General features: G+C 38.2%; 2 protein-coding genes across 3 annotated transcripts; one reads left to right on the forward strand and one right to left on the reverse strand.

Moving 5' to 3' along the window:
* The first annotated feature begins 802 nt into the window (after window positions 1-802).
* Window positions 803-11584, forward strand: bri3bp (bri3 binding protein). Its single transcript, XM_088335774.1, has 3 exons — window positions 803-1255; window positions 2214-2316; window positions 8067-11584. The coding sequence occupies exons 1-3, from the start codon at window positions 1079-1081 to the stop codon at window positions 8477-8479; spliced, it is 693 nt and encodes a 230-aa protein (XP_088191900.1). The 5' UTR covers window positions 803-1078; the 3' UTR covers window positions 8480-11584.
* An 858-nt stretch (window positions 11585-12442) lies between these two features.
* wdr31 (WD repeat domain 31) lies at window positions 12443-21710 on the reverse strand. Of its 2 annotated transcripts, none has more exons than XM_088335773.1 (11): window positions 21568-21710; window positions 21338-21484; window positions 20106-20168; window positions 19160-19292; window positions 19022-19096; window positions 18799-18943; window positions 18508-18608; window positions 18370-18437; window positions 16336-16477; window positions 15602-15770; window positions 12443-13167 (listed from the first exon to the last, which is right to left on the reverse strand). In XM_088335773.1, the coding sequence occupies exons 3-11, from the start codon at window positions 20150-20152 to the stop codon at window positions 12983-12985; spliced, it is 1065 nt and encodes a 354-aa protein (XP_088191899.1). In that variant the 5' UTR covers window positions 20153-20168; window positions 21338-21484; window positions 21568-21710; the 3' UTR covers window positions 12443-12982. The 2 variants fall into 2 exon arrangements, with proteins under 2 accessions (XP_088191899.1, XP_088191898.1); XM_088335772.1 differs by having other exon boundaries at window positions 21333-21484; window positions 21568-21709.
* Window positions 21711-22007: the final 297 nt, after the last annotated feature.

Below are 22007 nucleotides of genomic sequence, written 5' to 3' on the forward strand. Positions count from 1 at the left end.
AACGGGACACTAATGCGATTTTTGGAGCTGTTTATTCACGAACAAAGTTGATTTTCTCTTCAAAATAAAGGAGCCATAGACTGAAATATTAGTCACAAGTCAAGAATGTTTATGTTGTAACTTAAATTTGAAAAAACCCTGAAACAAAACAAGGATTAGTCGATAAATACATGCTGGTGTTTTTAAGGGTAGAAAGGTGGCTGCTAAATGCATCAAATTGTAGTATTATTGAGTATGTAGATCAAGTTTAAAATGCTTCAGAAAATACAAACTCTCTAAAACAAATCCAGACACATCATTGTGCTCTTTATTTTTAAATATTCGTATAAAATTATCTATTATCGTCAACATTATGGAAGACCAAGAGTTCTGTAATTCATTTAATAAAATAAACCGTTTTGGTCATCCTGGAGGGGGCGTTACCTCATGTGCAGTCCCTTCTCAAGGTTTCTTCATTTTCCTCATGTTGCAGTTTTTGAGTTTTTCCTTGCCCTCATGTAGGTTTTAGATCAGGGGTGTAATAATAGTCTGTGGTTTGTGCAGCCCTTTGAGACTTGCATCTCGTGCAAAAAAAGGCAAATAGACAGAAACGATAAACACCAGCCATTGCTTTACAGATCAAATTAATTAGAAGAAGTTTTCAATTTCATCCCGGGTTTTATATTCACCAAATTATTCTGGAATACACACCCAAAAAGTCGTTAGAGGTTTACTATCTGCGCATGCGCATCAACCGTTGCTCTCAGTTGCACTCAATAGAGGGTAGTGGTGAGTTTAAGGCGAGTCGATTTGGCGTATTCACAGGCAACATCTTCATCGGACTTCTGTGTTTTTTAACGAATACCTGATATAAAAGACAACATATAGATCACTTTGATAAAACATTTTCTCAATAAAGATTGTACTAAGAAAGAAGAACGAAATGATTTGTATTCTGATGTAAACATTTTACTCCCATCCTTGTTGTTGATAATAGGTTAGAGCAATTTACGAGGACCACTGAACGTAACACGAGCTCCAGTACGGTAAAGGTGGTACGCGACGACTGAGAGCATCTTCGAACAGATTTAAACGGGCCATGAAGGCGACAACGGGTGTTTTGTTTCTCCTGGTTCTTTCCGCATGCGTGCTGTCGGCGGTCCACGCGGCGAGGAGCCGAACCGGTAACCAGAACAGCTTCCGACGGGCGGCTAACGGCGTCTACCAGACGCTCAGCAACCTTATCGGAGAGGAGAACGTTCGAGGCCTGCATAAGGTTAGCCATCCACAAAGATCGTTTATACATAGTATTTTTATTTCATACTCTCGTTGATAGCTTTATTTTATATATATATTTTTTTACGATTGAGGAACCAGCTCACTCCACAAAAGGGGGTGGGGCATTTAAATACAAATTACACGTTTTTCATTATCGAAACATATATATTCAGCATAAAAGATAATGAAAAAGGCAAAAGATCGTCTATTAATAAAGTTAAACTCGTAAACTTATCGTGTTTACTATGCTTCTGAAAGAATAGCCTAATTAAATCATAACGCTACACGATGCCTGCTAACCGTGAATTTGTGTCACTTCCGGTGTCAGTAATAGCTTTTTTTGGTTTATTAAACAAATTGCGAACCCGAAAGGCACTTTAAACTCAATTTTTTTTTAAATCTAAAAGACATCAAACTAAAAACAAAGGAAACAATAGTGATAAATTCGAAAAAAAAATCACGGAAAGGGGGGGAAACGTTTTGCCTATTTTAAAGGGGCAGTGTGTAATATTTTGTGCTTTTTATTGCTACAAAAACTAATTAAAAATCATTTGAATACTAGCTAAAAATACATGAATTATCATTCACACACACACACACATCTATATATATATATATATATATATATATATATATATATATATATATTGTGACTCAGTTCGCTCTAACGCCATTCTTCCTGCTTCTGTGGTTTCCCCCTGTTCGCTTATCTAATTAGAAGGGGCTGGTGGGTAGCATCCGAGACAGAAAGGAGGAGGAAAGGGAGGCATAGAGAGGTTCGACTGCATCTGAGCCTAAATAATCCGCCCATTGAATAAATAAAAATGCCGAAACTGACATCCTTCAAATATCGGTGCTGATAATAGGCCGCCCAAAAAGCGGTCAACCTTTATACGTATGTGTGATATAAATATACATACAAACATTTACTTATACATTTTATTCTTTTGTTTAAGTTCTTCTCTAAGACAACGGAGCGTTTTGTTCATGGCGTGGACTCGTTCCTCGACACCATGTGGAAGATCTGGACCGATCTTCTGGATGTGATGGGAGTTGACTGTAAGTGTGATGTCTTGGTACAGAGGGGGGGGCATCAAACGACCTGGTGTCAGCTTGTTGCTTACCGACAATTTTTGAATGGACCAAAGAATAACATAATTGTCTGACATCTTGCTACAAAGGGTACCCCTCCAATAAATGTTAGAAGAAAATTGGTCACTTTGAGTATCTGTAGTTTGTATTCTTCCTTGTGCTTCTTAGCTCTTTTTTCAGTTGTATTACTCAATACAAGAGCTGAAAGTCAAAAAAATACAGTACATGCTGTCCCTTTCAGCAAAATGCAAACCATCACATAGACGTTTCCAAATAAGCCTCAAAAACATCATCTCAATTTTTGCAAACATTCTGGGTGATTGCAGTAGGATATATATATATTTTTAAATAAATATATAATACACAATTGAAATGTATCTTTTGACCCCCAAATTAGAAAATATTTTCAAGATTTAGGTTCTACAAATGCCTTAAAACAAACAGGCTAGAAGAAAGCTTCTTCCCCAGGGCCATCACCTCCCTAAATGAGCGCACAAAACATCTTGCGACTTATCTTGGGTTTTTCTTGTTTTGTTGCCGCAAAATTTTAATGTAAACTGAAAATACACACTTTGTGACTTATTTTGTTGTTCGTTGTTGCTGCAAAATGTAATGGCACTTGTTTTCATTCCACTATTGATTCCATGCTTCTTTTTTTTTCTATCATCAAGATTGCACTATTATAATTTAGGCCAGTCTCTTATTACTCACAGTTCATTTAATGGCCTGGGTCGTCGAGTCGCCATGAGGGCGCAATGCTGGACCGCTTTCTCCACTGTTGACGGTTCCTGGCCTGTTTTTGGGTCATGGCAAAGTCGGCACCAGTCCATTCCTTAGGATCTTAATCTCCTCATGCCCCATTGGACTGTGCCCTGGAGAATTATCTTGGTCAGTCCTGATGATCTTGTGACGTGATCATACAACTGAAGTTTTCATCTGCGCACAGTTGACAACAGTTCTTCGTAGGGTCCCAATGCGCCCTCTGATGGTATTGCCTGCTGTTTTGTTTGTCACATAGGTTATGTAGCTGTACCTCAAAGTTTCCTGTAGTATCACATTTCTATGGCCTGAATTTTCCTTTCCAGTTTGCCGTGAGAGTCCATGTTTCGCAAGTGTACAGGAATGTGGAAGTCACCAGCACTTACATGAGTCTGAGATTAGATTTCTTGTTCTTGTCCCCCGATGGGTTTATCTCTGGCAAATGCTACTGTGGTTTGAGCTATCCTGGCAATGAATCCTAGTTGTGACCCCTCTACTTATGTGACAGCTCCAAGAAATTGTAATTTGGTGACAGTTCCAAGCTATTGATGGTTGATGGCATTGTTTGTGGATTGGGGATTATTGGTCATTACTTTAGTTTTTTCGGTGCTGATTTCCATCCCATACTGGGTTGATGCTTTGTCCAGGCGATTGACCGGATTGCTGAGCTCCTGTGTTTCTCCTGACAATCCTGCTTTACAGATGTTAGTGATTTTGTGTCCCCGAATTCTGCATGTACCTTTATGTTACTCCAGAGCAGGGGTCAGCAACCTTTTTGGTGTGGAGTGCCACTTTCAAATTTCCTTGAAAATCAGTGTGCCACACCAAGATCAATGACTAGCACGATATTTTTTTTAATATCTAACAGAGCTGTAATTTTACACCAGTCCAAACATACAACATTGATATACATTTTAATCGTATAACTCAATGTTTTTCAAGCCTTTTTGATTTATAAAAAAGTTCAGAGGCATACCGTCCGTCAAAAATGTTTGAAAATGAAGTTATGTCATATTTCACTGTACTACCCATAAGCAGGTAATTAGTATATAAAAAGAAGAAAATAATACTTAAAATAAAAAAGAATGATGTACTTTATGATTTTATTTTTTACAGTGCAATCTTAAACCGCTTTGTTAAACAAATTAAGTTATTAAATGTACTGTGCTACCTCAAGAGCAGATAATTAGTACATAAAAAGTAGATAAAAATCTACTGCCACCTACTGATATGTATGAATGAATGAAAACTTTTATTTCGAACATAAAAATAAAAACAGGACAAAAACAATAAGTCAACAACAGAATAATGTCACATAACATGTTCGAAAAGGGGTAGTCAGAAGCAGATGCTTAATTTTCCAACCCCTTTATCTTCCTTATTAAATACATTTTATAGATAGCTCCTCTTGTGTCCAATACAACAAAATCTCATGGATATACTTATTACATGGGTCAGATATCAATAATTATAATAGTTACAATAATCACATATTTTATACACTAATCTTCGCAATACCATCCCTCAATGTCATAATGCGCATAATGTCACTGCGGCACCAGTGATAATAATAAAAATAAACACAATACTTATAATAACAGTTCTGATATAATAATAGCAACAATAACAACAAGGTAACCATAGTTTGATATGGATGACTATTAAATTCCTCGTCTGAAGATTGCAAAAATACTGAATAATGGCCTGATTTCTTGGAAAGATAAAATTCCAGCGGCACACTAGACAAGGTCCTATGGCACACTGGTTGAAAAACACTGGTATAACTGACCAATTTATCTTCCACTATTCTTGTTCATCAATCAACTAAAAATGAATATGAATAACAAGTGGAAAGGTCTGTAGCCATCCATGACTTCAACATTTTGCCACAAGAATTACCCAGAATCAACCATTTTTCATTAAAAATGAACTACAATCAAAAAGCAAGTGCTATGGACAGCTATCATACCATTCACCAATGATATCTTGTTGCAGAAAATATCAAAACTTGAAAGCAAAGCAGAAGGCATGCGCGCGTATACACGCACACACATGCTTCTTAAAAAGATTCGCAATCAGTAAATGGTTTTCTGTGCTTTGCTATGCAGTGAGAAATGTGTTGACTTGCTTCAGTAGTGGTGTTTTTAGCGGTGACAAAGTTTTTCAGGGTCTGTGTTTGTTTGCCGTACCTGGCCACAGGGCGTTGTCATGTCTCCGCCATGTCGGACTCCTACTTGCATTCATGTTCATGTTTCGTCTCGTAACGACGTTTAACACTTGCTGTGCGAGGTACAACGCTCTCGAGGCATAATGCACAAAACAGCACGGTCATTTTTGTCACAAAGCCTCATTCGTCTGTCCATGCTGGCTGGGAAGAACCAGATTTTTTCGTCCGAGGAGCTGTCATGATTTGTTCATTTTTCACGCGCGTGTTTCGTTGGCTGCGTTAAAACACGGAGCTCTCCTCTGCGACGCGCGGCACAGACACGCACTCACACACGAAACAGAAAAGGAGGGGCGCTAAACATGGCGCGCAACTGAAAATATCTAATTTTCAGGTAAAAATGCGCTTTAGAAAAATCATTATTATTTGTATTATTTGAGTGCCACTGGTTAACGCCTCGCGTGCCACTGCTGGCACGCGTGTCATAGGTTGCTGACTTCTGCTCCACAGCTTCGGACATGATCCTCTCCAGGAAAATTTTGAATAAAGAGCGAGAGAGAGAATGGATAAGAAGGAGGAAATGAATATGGCTAGGATGTTTTCAGCCTGTGGTTTCAGTCTGTTCAGTAGGACTTTTAGCATAACTTTACTCGCATGGATGATGAGAGCGATAGTTCTGTAGTTGGAGCATAGTTGAAGGTTTCCTTTCTTTGGTCGCATAATTACTAGCGATTTTGTCCATGCAGATGGCCACTGTTCTGTTTACCAGATTTTTCTGCAAATCTTTGTCAAGATGTCTATAGTTTGCTTACCACCATCTCGTGTGAGTTCTCACAGGATGTTGTTGATTCCTGAAGACTCCGTTCTTCAGCGATTTAATTGCTGCCTCTCTTCTTCTCAGGGGATAGGGAAGTCATCACTTTCCCCTGGGCCAAAATTATTAAAGACCTCAGGGTCCTCCTGTGCCATATGGTTGTAGAGGTTGGAGCAGTATTCTGTCCTTCTATACATTATCTCTTTTTCATCAGTCAGCTTATTCCTTGCCTCATTTTGAACGCTGCTCACTTTTGCATGTTTTGTTTGTGTGAGGTATTTTACAATGTGCAAGGTTTTCTTTGAATTGTTCTTGTTGAGGCACTTTTCTAACTTCGTCCTTCGATCCATTTCTCCTTTACTTCTCCCAAGCTTTTTTTTAAATTTTCTTGTTGGCTACTTTAAACTTGGCTGCTCCTCCATTGCTGTTTCTTTTCTTTAGTTCTCGCCTTGTGTCGCACTGTTGGAGAATTTCATTTGTGATCCACAGCTTTCTTTTTCTTTCGATGTTTTCCTACAATTTATTTTTGCTGCTTCAGTCATCGTCTCTTGAGAACTTGGTGGTAAAGATTTTGACATTTTATTCCAAGGTGAGCAAAGGAGCAAACTCCCTGCCAATACAGATATGGAAGCTCTCTACCACCAGTGGATCTTTCAGTCGCTAAAGGTCAAACTAGATCAGAGGGTTATGTGAGTTCTTGAGCTTCTGGAGGCGAACGTGGACCAAGTTATGATCGCTTCCCACGTTGGCCCCTGGATATGTGCGTGTGCTTGCTGTCTTGATACCAATTTTGAAACTTTGTTGGATCATGATGTAGTCAACCTGACTTTGGTAGATTCTATCCCAGTGGTGTCATGTCCATTTACTGGAGTTATTGTGGTTGCCAAGTGTGTTTGCCAGGGACAGGTTGTTGTAGCTAGCAAGTTCAAGAATACTTTCTCCTCTAACATTGGTTTGTGAGTTACAGCTTGTACCACGTGTTTTCTTCCAGTTTCTATGAGCATTTATACTAATTTAGGTGTTCCAGTCGCTTTACAGGATGATTATATCTTTATTTGGTCCTTTGTCCATGATGTCTTGAACCTGGGCATACAAACCCTCTGTTTCTTCGTCACTGTGTTCTAAGGTTGGTGCAAAGCCCTGGATGACTGTGATGTTGAACGGCAAGGCATTGAGGCCTATTGTGATTAGCCTTCTTGAGATTGGGCCACATCCTAATACAGAAGCCTAGATGTTCTTGTGGACCATGAATCCCACACCATATAGCTTCCCCACTATAATCAGTTGACGTCTCTGCAAAGTTTTTGGGTCTCACACAGACCCAAAAGATCCCAAGAGTATCTATGTTGTGACTATTTTTTTCTGCCTTTTATCCTGATAGTCTTCTCTCTTCAAAGTCTTTATTAGATGTTTACCCAGGAGTGCCATGTCCAATCTTGTTGCATACGATTTTTCACAACGTTTATATCAAGGACAATAAAGATAATTCAATTCAGTTTTAAACAACATAATTCAGTTCCTAATTTTGCAGCTGTTTATTAAAATGATGGGTGATTCAAAAAACAATTAAAGTTGTAGTTATTTTCAAATTAAACATAAAAAGTAATTTTTAGCCCCAGAAGGATACCCACCAACATTTTTAAAACATTAAAATAAAAATATGTATACGTTAAGGGATAGAAAAAAAACAATTAAATAATAACTATTTTTAAAAATATATCATAAAGTTATAATACAGAAAACATGCTGTGAAAAAAGATCAGACACCATAATGGACTTTAAATACTTTATTAAATAAAATTATCTTTCAAATTTTGCAGCGATTAAGGGCCTAGTAATGATTTTAATTCCGCAAAACACTAAATTTAGAAATATGGGAATATTTCTGGAAAGCTTATAATTGTCACCAAGTTGTTATCAAAACTTGGCAAAATTTCCAATTTTTGATGTTTGACATCTTCATCTGCAATATTTCAACAGCTTCCAACCTGAGCCACTACCTGAGCCCAGCATCCCTTAGCAGCAATCCAGCTCGGGCTTTGCCCGTCCTGGCGGGCGGGTTGGCAGCACTCTGGTTGTCGTCGGTGATCCTGGGCGCCATTTTCCAGGTCCTCCAGGTAGTCCTAGGCCGCTTCTTCTGGCTGGCGAGGGTATTGCTGCTGGCGCTAGCCTGCCTGTACGTTTTGCACAAATTCGAGGGCGACCCCGAACGCGCCGTCCTGCCGCTGTGCTCCATCATGGCGCTCTACTTCATGACGGGCCCGGTAGGAGTCTACTGGCGTCGCGGCAGCGGATCGCTGGAGGAGAAGATCGACCACATGGACACGCAAATCCGACTGCTCAACATACGACTCAGTCGGATTATCGACAGTCTGGAGCACGTCGAAGAGTAGCGGCCGTTACACCACGTTCGTATGTTTTCCTTGAGATTTCAAGACTTTACTTTAGCCTCGTGTTTACTACCGTAAATTCGGGACTGCAAGCCGCCACTCTTTGGCTACATTTTAAACACTGCGACTTTAAATACGTAAATCTTATTCCTTTTATTTTGGGTTGGAACCAAGGAAAGCTGCGAGCTGATCTTTTCCACAACGCATGCGCTCTAAACACAAAACAACCTGGTGGAGCCCGGAAACATTCATAATGACCTCCTAAAAGAAAAATTAGCCCAAGTCTTTGCCAACAATATTCATATAATGCATAATAGCAGCAAAGCGGGAGGTTTAACAGTATTTTACTAATATTGACAACCTACTCACAATATTTCAACAATATAACATAGAATTTTGTTATTTTAATGATTTTATGCAGACTGTACTCATTAGTTAATAATCCCCCTCTACGGCAATTTCACTTTGCCATCTCAACCTCAGAGACTAATAACATTGTACCCTAGGTCAGTGTTTTTCAACCAGTGTGTCGGGGCCCACTAGTGTGCTGTGAGACCTTGCCTAGTGTGCCGCTGGAATTTGCCCAATTTTATCTTTCCAAAAAAGCACGCCATTATTCAATATTTTCACTATAATAGTCATCCATGTCAGTAGGTGGCAGTAGATTTTTATATACTTTTAATGGACTAATTATCTGCTCTTGAGGTAGCACAGTACATTTAATACCTTAATTTGTTTAACAAAGCAGTTCAAGATTGCACTGTAAAAAATAAAAACAAAGCACATCATTCTTTTTTATTTTAAGTATTTTCTTTTTATATACCAATTATCTGCTTATGAGGTAGTACAGTGAAATATTTGACATAACTTCATTTTCAAACATTTTTGACGGACAGTGTGTCTCGAACTTTTTTTATAAACAAAAGTATACCTTGGTTCAAAAAGGGTTGAAAAACACTTTCCCTAGGGTACTGTACACATTGTGATTTATTTTGTTTGACCACTAGGGGTGCTCTTATTAAAATAAGAGAAAAAATAAAGGATCTTTTCAATTTTGGCAAGGGTTAATGTGAACCAGACTGAAGTTAATATGGCCAAGTTAATAAATTTGGGTTGTACAAGTTTACTCACTCAATTGAGCAAACCAATCGGTTGACTAGCTTGAATGTTTTTATGCTGACTAGGGTTAAATGAAGGTCGCTGACATCATAGACTGTATAGTTATTAAAGGATGATTTCCCCTTACAATTTACAAGTTAGTTTGTAGGTACCATTATACTATTTATCACAAAAACTATGGGTGCATGCAAGAACACGGGCCGATGTGTACATTTTATTTCCTCCCCCCAAAAAGACCAATTTTCTTTTCTGTGCATACTGTGAATAATAGTTTTCAATTTTAACCTAAATGTGCAAAAGTATCAGGGCGCCCCACCAAGTAGGAAGTCAAAACATCCCATGGTTAAGAATATTTTACTGTCAATATATCTTACTGGAAAGTCTGCCATCGTGGATACACAAAAACTATTCTCAGGGACTGATTGGAAAAATACAAAAGTAAATTAAGTTTTGTTTTTAGTTGTCTCTGCTTGAAATATTTTTGTTTATGGCGTAGTCCAAACAAGTTGTGTTTTTAAAGTTTTTTTAAATTGTCCCCAAAAACAATTCTTTCATTGGTTACTGTTTTAAGATTTTTATTTTTGTGAAAATACAAGAAAAAAAGTATGTATTCCAGTGTTGGGCTTTGTTTTCATAAAGCGAAATTTATGAAGTAAACATTTTTATTGTGCGTTTTCGGGGTGCTTTCGTAAAGATTTGGAGAACCGCATGGCAGAATGTTGTGTCCCGTAGACTAGCTGGTCACCTGTAGTTGTATATATGTACAAGTTAGCTTCATTTTGTTGCGTATGACTGATGTTTTAGTACTAACGGCATGTTGTTGGTTTATTTTTTGCAATGAAACTGAATTTATAGTAGTGGTCTTACACTGGAAAAGGGTCAGGTTTACAGAATTAGTGAGAAGTGAAGTAACTAGTAACAGGAATAAATGCACAGTAATTTATTGAAAATGGTTAATATTGCATTTATTTAAAAAAATAAAAAAGCATTGGAAAGTCTCTTTGCTGTTATTGTCATTCCATACAACTTTGTTTATGTTATGTGCCAACTTGAATCAATGATTACGTTTACACCAGGCAATAATCGGATCGGAAACTGAATTTGAGATTTCTGGATGGATACGAATGAATTGAAAATAGAACTGGAACGTCCCAGAGGAATCAACTGATACACATGACTTTTTTTTAGAGCGGAGGTTGCGTGTTTGATTCATCTCTGTACTTCAACTCCCACAATGCTTTGCAGCATCAGCATTTCCCGAATGAGGGGAAACTGCACGCCAGACTACCCTAATGCATATACAGTGAACCCCCCACTATAAGGCGGCTTACTCTTCACTGTCTCACTTCTTAACTTGATTTGCAATGTGTTCTGCGTTTTGATTGGCTAAGCACTCTTCTAAATGTTATTTGACAGCACAATAGTTATTTCTATAAAAAGAAAACTGGTTAATACCATACTTTGATTTGTTTCACAAATGTTTGAGGATTTAAAAGGGTTTCCTATTTGGTTTCAATGTACTATTGAATTTTAAATTTTATAATAATTGCAGAAATAAAGGTTATCGACAGATTTTTCCTAGATTGTGTACTTTTTGAAACGTAGCCGACGTGATAAACAATGGTTCGCTGTGAACAACTACCCAGAAAATGCAAAGAGTAACCCATTCAATTCAATTGAAATACTAGTAGGCGGATCAAGAGCTTAATTGGATTAGTGTGCGTGTGTACATGGCTTCACAGTTGAAATACTCTCAACAGTCAATTTTCGATCTGATTATTACCTGCACATAAACGAACCTAAAGCCGTTTTTTAATTCAAATTTCTATCTTTTTTTCTCCATTTGTTTATATATTGTATATGTAGAAATAGTCCACGTGGAAAGTTGAAAACTGTGATTTTCTGTGTATGTGTTGGTGAGTTTATATGCAAACATGGTGATGGAATCTTGTTTTCCCTATTTAAATAAATTCAAATGCAAAATGGAAAGTGTGTTTTGTGCTCAGATTTCCAGATTCTACACCAGGGAACCCTAGGTAGCTCCCGAAGAATACCAGAGTAGCCCGTGAACTGATTCTGAAAAGAGTTGACCAGTGGTGGGTCATTGTGACTTTCTAAGACATTTGATTTCTCAGTGGCATGCGATATTGAAATGATCTAGAAAATTAGATTTCAAACTGGCATGCACAATTATTATAATCAGTGTCTTTCAATGCAAATATAAAATGCGCACATTCTTGGGGAGAAGACAAAATGTTGGATGCAGAAGATGAAGCTTATTTTCAGTAGAGAGAAAAAAATGCTCTTTTTAAACAAATTAATTGACAATGAAGCTAATTTTTTTTGTCAGTTAATGAGCTTTTTCAGATTTTTTTTTCAAGAAGACGACCCCATTTTTGGTACACAAGAGGGTGCCAATATATGTATGTAAATAAATATATATATATATTTTTTTTAATTTACTGTATACATTTCAGTATCGGACAATGTCAAATATAAATGTTGCCCATGGACCAGTTCTGAAAATGGCTTACAAGTGATGGGTCGTTGTCAAGAAATCATTTTTTAAAGTGTCTTATCTAGATGGCCATAAAATAATTTTCTAAATTTGCCTATTATTTATATATGTTAATCACTCAGTGCCCTTATACAAAGCAGAATTTGTAGTGGTTGACAACCTTTTTACCCTACAATTAATAATTACAGAATGGTAAAAAAGTAATAATAAAATAGAAATAGAATGCATGTCAGTCAGTAACAAAATGTTAGAAACCCCCGTTCTTATTAGCTAAATGAATCTAGGACCAGATAAGACGCATCGAAAAACATTATCGTCAATCAAACAGTTAGCATAGCATGATGGCAACAGTTTTATTTTGCATTTCCCAGTCAGTCTACATGGTTCTATTCACTTCATGTAATCATTGCATAGTAGTTCTGCGTCATTTATATGTAAACATAAAAAATAGAAGAAAAATCTACAAAACTATTCTATTTGGCTAAAGTGCAAGTAGCATTACAAAATAATTCACATTTTCAACGTTCATGCCCAAGCAATCTTGGTCAATGGCAGTCAAGCAGTTCACGTAGTTTGAGTCACTTTAAACCTTAAGTGCTTCCGTCTATGTCTAGCACTGTTTGTGCCACAGAATGTCAAAATAAAATTGAAAGTATTGCTATCCCAAAAATCCTGCACAGGTAGACTTCCAGGTTGTCAAAATTAAAGTAAATATTCTAATATACCGATTAAATAAAACTTTGTTTAGGGAATTTGGAGCTAGATAAAGAAATGTGACTTGACTTGGCAGCTCCAATCGCAGGAACACAGAAGTTGTTACTTGTACATCTGGATTTTAGACTCACATTTCTCCCTAAAACCAGTACCTTTTAGAAGCGGGACAGCACTCTAAGTTCTGCATTGTTGGCTGCTCCTGTGGCGCTGCTTGAGGCTTGGAGGAGTTGGATGTGATAAATTCCACTGTTGAAGCTGGCACAGAGCACGTTGGAAGCGTCGCTGGGCGCTAAAGATACGAGAGGACCAGCGCCATCTAGCGACAATGTGGCCAAACACGCTAGAAGAGAGCAACATAGGTGAGGGGGTTATATTATTTAGTGCTAGTACCGCACAATGTAGGGCGGGGGGTTGGCAACCTGATGCTGACTGGAACTTTTCCAAAAATGTTTATCAATTGAAAAATATTGGGGTGGGAATATGTATTTTTCTTTCAATATGGTTTCTGTAGGAGGACAAAACATGATACAACCACTTTTAACGTTTTCCAATGCTGTAAAAATGCATAGAACAAATATTACATTTCAACTACAACTTCTGGAGATGAGAGGGAAGATCATCTGGTATGAGTTCACATGCAAGAAGTGACTGGTTTGACAGTTGCTCTCCAGCTGGTATCAGGTAGTAAAAACACGGGATACAGATTGTCACCTCGAACGTAGCAAAGATATATTGTGACGTAACGTCGTGGTTCTCAGGTTTGAACTCCCGGCTGGAGAACTTTGCTGAGATACCAGGGTTTTCTGCAAATCCTTGAAAAGTCTTAAAAGGCATTGAACTAGATGTCTTGAATCCAATTAATGACTGAACTAGATGTCTTAAATCCAATTTTCGACAGTTGTACAAATAAAAACACATTAATACATATATTTATTTGAACTAAAAAGATTTAGTAAGATTTATCATTTGTCTTATTTTTAAATAATTCACCGATTTACTTTCATGGCAGCATGGCGTGACCACAATACCGGAACTGTCAAAACGGTGATGTGGTTTCAGTCGGGCCTTTTAGAGCAAACGCATGTCTTAGTTCTACCTACAATACACATAGCAACTTCGGACAGAGACGTTTACTTTGGACCATGCCCGGAAAGTGTCCATTTAATGAGAAGTGGCTGTCCGACGAACGTTTTACCCCATGGCTAAAAGCTGTGCCAGGTCATGTGTATGAGACACGATGTATTGTGTGCAAGAAATATATTTATTTATTTTTGTTCCGTTTGTCGCAATTGTTGTTTATCTCTTTGTCGGCTGGGTCTTACATTTGATTTAAAAAAACTATTTTAAAAAGTCTTAAATCTAACCTGCCTTAAGCTGTAGGAACCCTGAATACTAAACACTGGGACTGCTCTCCTTGGCACGTTTTCCTCTCCCTCCACTGTATGTTTTACAAGAGCTGTGCAGCCCAAGCTCCGCCCCTTTTAAAGGGGCACCATCACAAGCCAGACAGGAAGTCATTTTAAACCAACTGCTGGGTGTTTGATTCGCCATGGACCCCAAGGGTAAAAAGAGGAAAATATTCACCTTAACTTTTTAAAATGTTGCTAATTTATTTCTATAAAAGTATGTGTTTTATTGCACTCTTTTTGTTGCTCAGATAAGGGGCCTATTATGTATGTTTTTTGTTTTTTTTCCGAATTCGCCTCAAAGAAATGACATTAACAATTGCATTACTTTAATTTATCAAAGCAATGAAACAATGTTATTCATTAATTTCAAAGTCAAATTTAAAGCGGTATCCTGCAACAGAGTACTCACGTAGTGCATCCTTTCCCACAGAAGGTGCTGCATCCAACTCAGACATTTTGACAGTAGGCTAATATAACTAAAATAGATGCATAAGGCTTATATAAGGCTTTTCATTATTTTTCGGCTCTAGACAAATTTGTTTTTTGGTCCAATATTGCTTTCAAAATTATGAGTTGCCGACCCCAGTTTTAGGGGAAAAAACGTGATTTAGTTTTCTTTTTGTTGATTTACTTTGTTTTTATTACAGCAATGACTGTATTACAACTGCCAGTAGTAAAAACCAGTGCTGGGAATAACAGGTTAAAAGGAATACTTGCATCTAAGCAGAATTTTCAACTATAAAATAAAATACTGAAATCCGTGGTCAGTTCATATGCGCATATTTGGTTGTGTCTAGCGAAGTATCGGCAGTGTGTGGGGTAGCGGGCGTGGCTTACACAGGAACAACAAAATCAATGGGGCTAACATAAGCACATAAGTGTGCTGAATTTTAGTTGTTTAATTTGAAAAATTATTTTTTGCCATAAACCACGCCTTTAGAAAAATTAAAAGATCAAGGAGAGTACCCATAAAAGTAAAAGATGTGGTTTGAACCCAAGACAAAATGGTTATGGAGTGTCTCGCCTAAGTGTTTGGTTGGAAGCACTTAAGATAGCACAGGCCGTGAAATATGAAGCCTTTATTGCTTCCAGAGGTTTGTGTACACATCTTCTTCTATTTCTGTTACTAAGCAGTTTTAGGTGGTCAGATTATATGCGAGTATATACGATAATTTATAACAAGATAGTTACTTTCAGGATAACGCGCTACTTTTTGGTGTCCGTAATCTGGGGGGTAACTGCATTAGAATAGAATAGAATATACCTTTATGGTCATTGTTACAAAATGGAGTAACAGGTAACTGTAACTAATTACTGTTTTTCATTAATGTACCTAAAACTGAGGACTAAAAATGCACATCCTACCTCCTGAATTCTGATCCCACACTTTAACCGAGCTGTCATGGGAGGACGTGGCCACCAGGGCGGCTCCACTGCGGCCTGTCGCTGGCGGTAGGAAGACGCAACACGCCGTGGTTTGCAGGTGACCTCGATACTCTGTCACTTTGCAGCCTGGCTGACGCAGATCCCACAGCTGAGAAATAAAACTTCATGTAAATTTTAACAGTATATTCTGTACTACAGAGCGCAACTGATTGAAAGCCGCATGAGTCAATTTAAGAACATAACTCAATTTTGTCTTTGTACAAGCCTCACTGAGTTTTAAGCCACAGGCTTAAAGGTAGGGTGCGTCATTTGTGGTGTTCACCAAAAAAGTTTTAAAAAACTTGATAAGATCAAGTACACTTTGAGAGGGTCTACCAAGCAATTCTTTCAAAAATTGCTTTCCCTAATTACTTGCTCTTGTCGATGTTAGCATATGCATGCTATCATTTAACAATCCAGTACGAAGCATTTATGGGAGGTGTGTTTTTTTACACATGCACTTCTTGTTTTCATAAGTATTGCTCAGCTTTTCACAGAGAAAGATATAGCAGGAGTGGATTTTATTTTTACACACACAAAAAAAACTGCACCGTATTAAAACAGCAGTGTTTAAAATGCAAAAAATAAGTAGCAGCTTATAATCTGGGATTTAAGGTAAATGAGTTTCAAGAAATTTAGAATCAAATAGAAATATGTCCTCATTTTTTTCTCACCGTGGCTTCACAACCTTGGCCTCCAAATCCGTTGCTGCTGGACACCAGGTAATTTCCATTATCAGAAACGTCACAGTGAGTCTGGATGTATTGCTTGGCCGGGAATGTGTTGGTCACCTGCCATGCACGGCTGTCCCAGACTCTGTAGAGACAACAAGAGTCAACTGTCACCCATTACAAAAGATGCAAAACCCCAAGTGGCAAATTCTATGACCACACGTTGTCGTTTCCACCCGTACAATAAAGCAGACCCCCGGGATACGACATTAATCTGTTCCGAGGTGAGAATTGTAAAGTGAAATTGCCGTATAGCTGGTGATAGAAGGCTATATTAATGCACTGTCGTTCTCAAATAGTGAGGCGCAGGGCTCCGTCGAGTGGTGCGCAGGTGTGTTTGACCTCAGGAACCTTTTTTTATCTTTCCCAAAATAAACACAGATTGCACCTCTACTATAGGTGTCAGAAAAGAGAAAGAGACAAAGAGCAACAAAGAGAAAAAGAGAGACACAGAGAGTGAAACAGACAGAAACCGAGAGTGGGAGAAAAGGGGTGGAAAAGAGAGAGAGCGAGAGAGAGAAAGAAAGAAAAAGAAATACAAGTACAGTGTCTTTGTTCGAGGCACCTTTCTTTGGCAACATCGAGTTGACATATTTCAACCTGCAACTTGTTTTTCTCTTGCGCTTCTCTGAGTGTTGTCTCGCGGCCGGATTCAATCCCCTAACGGGCCTAACTTGGCCCGCGGGCCGCCTGTTTGACACCTGTGCTTTAGCTAGTATATATAAAAAAGATTTTAAAACCTCCCCTTGTGTGTATCGTCTTACCCTTAAAATATTTCCTTGCTTCAACTGCTTCGTTATTTTTTAACGATAGTCCTGATCTTCAATTTGTTTTAAGTTTATGTTATGGCTTTTCCATTTATCATCACTGCAGGCCTTGGGATTCAAATCTAAAAAATACGGTATCTCCTACTCACAAACACTGTGAAGCATGCAAGATTCTGAACTGAACATAGAAGGGTATAGTGGGAGGTTGTTTAAGCCAATATCTTTAAGAAATTGTTTTTTACATTTTTATCTTTTTACATATTTGTAACTTTTTAACTGAATCTTACTTTTATTAGAGGCCATCCAATTTCGTACTGTTTAATGAGGATAAAGTTCATTTTATTCTATTCTACTCAATAGCGTATTTGCATTTTCATGATATAGTGACCCAGCATTTTCTATGATCACAACCAATAGCCTACGTGAAAATGTGTTGTTGATGTTGTATATTGTTAAAAATGTAAAATAAAAGAGCGGATGAAAAAACACAATATTCAACACTGTAAAGTGAAAATGCCGTAAGGCGGGGTCGCTTGATCACAGGGGTCTACTGTACTACTATTATTCCATTAATCTGGTATTATATGAAGATGCATTTTCACCATTTTTCTTATTTTCTTGCCCAGCCATTCAGAAAGATTTGTTTTTTGAGAGTACAATTAGCAGCAAGATGGCGGACAATCATGTCAGCCCCCTTTAGGTGAGCCTCACGTTATGTAAAATAAGTACTATTTTCTCAATCGAAGAGTATTTATATGATAAATGATGTTTTCTTGGCGGCACGGCAGCTGGGTGATTAGCGCACAGCTCCACGGTGCAGAGGTTTGAGGGTTTGAGCCCAGCTATCGCAGCCTCCCCGTGTGGAGTTTGCATGTTCTCCCCGTGCCTGCGCGGGTTTCCTCCAGGCACTTCGGTTTCCTCCCACATTCCAAAAACATGCATGTCAGGTTAATTGCCCGGTCTGAATTGTCCCTAGGTACGAATGAGCGAGTGAGTTGTCTGTCTCTGTGTGCCCTGCGACTGGTTGGCAACCATTTCAGGGTGTCCCCTGCCCACTGCCCGAAGACGGCTGGGACGGGCTCCAGCACCCCCGCGACGCTACTGAGGACAAGCAGTGCAGGTAATGGATGAATGGATGATGTGTTCTTATTATTCAAATCAATATTGTATATTATGGAATTAAGTTTTTTTGTCAACCTGTGTGCTCTACCGTATGGTTTTGTCCTCTGACGTCTGTACCACTGAGGAGCTGCCGGGCACCCAGCACACGTGAGTCACCTGCACAGGTAAAATGGTTAAAAAGCATTCAACAAATTTAACAGAACAAGCATGCTTTATATTTTCTCACCAGGTTTCTGGAGATGGTGTGCCTGTGCACACATTTTGCAGATTCAATGTCCCAGAGGCACATGCAGTTGTCGCGGGAACCTGTACACAGTTTCCTGCCATCTACACAGGAACAATTAGATTTTTGTATTTCACTTTTTCTGAATTAATCCCCCCCCCCCCCCCCCCCCCAAAAAAAAGACAATGAAATTAGTGCCCAAAGGTGTCGCAAGGCCAGAACATTTTATTTCGGGGGCGGGGGGGTCGGTGGGTCTACTATATAGCGAAGGTACCGTGTTTGTGTCTTGATTACCAGGGCTGACCGCAATCCCATTGACCACTAACTGGTGCCCAAAAAACTCCTGAATAGGCTCGTCCCCTTGGTTCAAGTCCCACATCAGGACCGTCTTGTCACGTGAGGCACTGAAGATCCATGTGCTGCCCGGATAACACACTACCTGCATCCAAAAAAACGCAAAAAGACGTCCTATAGATTAAAACAATTCATTTCTGGCCTACCCATGCATCACCATTACCTTGGTAATCTCTCTGTTGTGGCCCGGGAATGATTGACACGCATGGCCTTGTTTCCAGTCATACACCACCACAACCTTTAGAAAATTGTGACAAGTTTTACAAGCTACCCAAGTGAAAACAGACATAAACTTATCAACCTGATCAGCGCCTCCGGAAACACACAGATCAGCGCTGAGGTTTGTGACAGTGTTGACGGAGCCACAGTGAGCCGGTTCGTACTGAACGACTTGACTGTCTAATGCAATGTCTGCTTTTTCATTCTCGGGGGCCCTGGACATTGAGAAAATATATGATATCCTCATAAAGTATTCCCTCGCCGTTTCGAGATTAGACTTAAAGAATGAAACTGCACAACTAAACAAATTATGTTATTCTATACCAGGGGTTTACAACCAAGCTGAGGGCTACTTTTTGTTACTAATTAGAGAATAGGGCACCCAGTTTGATATGCATTTTTTAAATAAAAACTTGTAAATGTATTACTATTTTGTACTTATCTGTTACAAGATTTAGTATTGGAAGTAGGGTTAAATAAACACAGTCAACTACTAAAACAATCATTTTACTCGAAAATCACAATGACCTAGAACTAGTAAGCTATTTTCAGAACAGGTCCCGAGGCACCTCATCTGTCCTTAGGGGGCATCCTTTGGAGAACCCTGCTCTATACTATAGTGGGGTCACCATGTTATTACTATGTTGTTATTATGTTATTACCAGGTCGATATAATTAAAAGTACGGTTAAAATTGGCACAGTCAACCACTAAAACATTTGTCTTGTACATACACACACTAAATTTTTTACATAATATAAATTATAGTCGATTTAAAAATATGGTAAAAATTGTTATGTAATTTAAGACACTAGTAATTTAAATTATTTCTCGTGCCAGTTTGATATCAAATGATGAGATATTTTTAGAACCAGTTATAGTTTTGGTATAGATTTTTGTATCGTTTTCTTTGCTAGAAATTTACTTCATGTGGTTGGTTGTGGAATAGATTAACGGCAAAAAACAAGGGAGCACAATAACGTATGTTATAATTTGATTATTTTGGATACAAAGTAAAGGAAAACTAACCTGTACAAGTCAGACCTCTTGCGGAACTTGCTCTGCAATTTTCCCATATCTGGATCCTGTGATCTGCAATAAAACTCAAAATACTTTTGGGAACTTTTTACAGACTTTTTATAACAATAATGATTGTTTTTATATTTATTTTAATTATATTTTCTTTCTTCAAGCATACAGGTAAACATTAATTAGTGAGTACTGATACTGCTCATCGATATCAGAGCTGATGTCGATCAATACTTATCCATCCATCCATCCATTTTCTGCGCCGCTTATCCTCAGAAGGGTCGCGGGGATCAATTTTTATAGTAAAATTAATTTTCTTCTAAGGGCCACACACAGAGAATTTGGGATGTACAAAAAACACTTACTTTTTCTTTACTACCATAATTTATTAAGTACACCGAGATCAATTTGTTTGAACAAGAAATCGGATAACTTTTAATAACTTTAATCATCAGCTTTAGTTTATTTTTACAGATGAGATAACTTTCAAAATCGCAAATACATTATTTGCATCTATCTAGAGCGCGGAGTATAAAACAGTATCACGTTTTTAGTCATTCATATAATTGTTTTAATAATATTCAGAGTCTGTCGTCTGTAATAGTTGGTGTTATATTAGTCTTTATTCTGCGATAGTCTGTCAGCCCTTTGGAATTTCTTGTGATTAACAGCTGTAGAAATAAAGATGACTCGACTTTCTTCCACAACAACACAGAAAATTAAAGGTTATAAACGCCAACATGATTTTTTTCACAGTAGTATTTTACTTTTATTTCGCTATGGTTTTTTTTTTATAATACAGTAGTTTTCTGGAGCTTTTACCAATCCAATACCAATACTGACGTCCAATATATTGAACAATTAAATAGCAGACAGTCTTGGGGAAGATTGCGTTTATGTAATCATAGCATTGATATGTGATGTTGGTATTGATTGGGTATCAATCTGAAAAAAACATCTCTAATTTTTAAGTATTAGTTTAACGGTTCAACTTTGACTAATTTGGACTTGACCATTTTTTTATAAATTTGTGGTGACGTCCTCACGCCCCAGACACTCAGTGGACCTCTTAGCTTCTTAAGCATTTTAATCCTATTACTGTTGCAGGGAATTAGAAAACCCAAACCGCCAACCAAACTGACAGCTGCTTATACCAACATTAATGAAGACGTTTAGAAAAGTTTGTCGGTGTTCTGTACAATATTTGTCATATAGTATTGTGTGTACCTTACACTCCAGCCACGAGTCTTCCGCTAGCCACCAAGCATGCTAAGCAAGCTTCAACCCTCACATTCGGCGCTCTGACGTGTTCAGACTCGCTCGAATCTTCATCTAAACCCCTTTGAATTCTTCTCCACGGATGCCATGGCTGTTTGAAACTGAACAAATACAACAAATAAATAAACACTTAAGTTTTTAACGAGTTTTCTTCCCTAGAGATGAAAGAGTCAGCGACGCTTACCGTCGTAGCTAAGGAAATCGATGTCACGTGACCAAGAGCTGGTTGTCATGGTACCAGCCCCGCCCTTTAAAACGAGAACGAGATGTTGATGTTTTTTAAACACACCGGTATGACACTTATATCGAAGTCAGATGTAGCTGGCGAGAAGGTTTTCTACGGGCCCTGAGATGATCTTCATCAGTGTTGGGAATAACGGTAAGTTATGTAACGGCGTTATTTTTACAGTAACTGGGCAAACGAAACGGCTCTATGAGCCGGTGTTGTGCCTAAAAAGTTAAGGCTATATCCGACTCCCTTGAAAAATCTGATTCCCCTTCACCTGAACTATGCTTGTCGTGATGGTAGTCTGTATTATGTGTTTATTTAGGAATATTGATTGGCAAGGGGGGCGCAGGCGCGTTTTACCCTGGGGAACTTTTTTCCCCTTACTTTTCAAGTCA

Source organism: Urocampus carinirostris, chromosome 5 (assembly GCF_059441175.1).
Source record: "Urocampus carinirostris isolate Australia breed hairy pipefish chromosome 5, RoL_Ucar_1.0, whole genome shotgun sequence".
NCBI lineage: Eukaryota > Metazoa > Chordata > Actinopteri > Syngnathiformes > Syngnathidae > Urocampus > Urocampus carinirostris.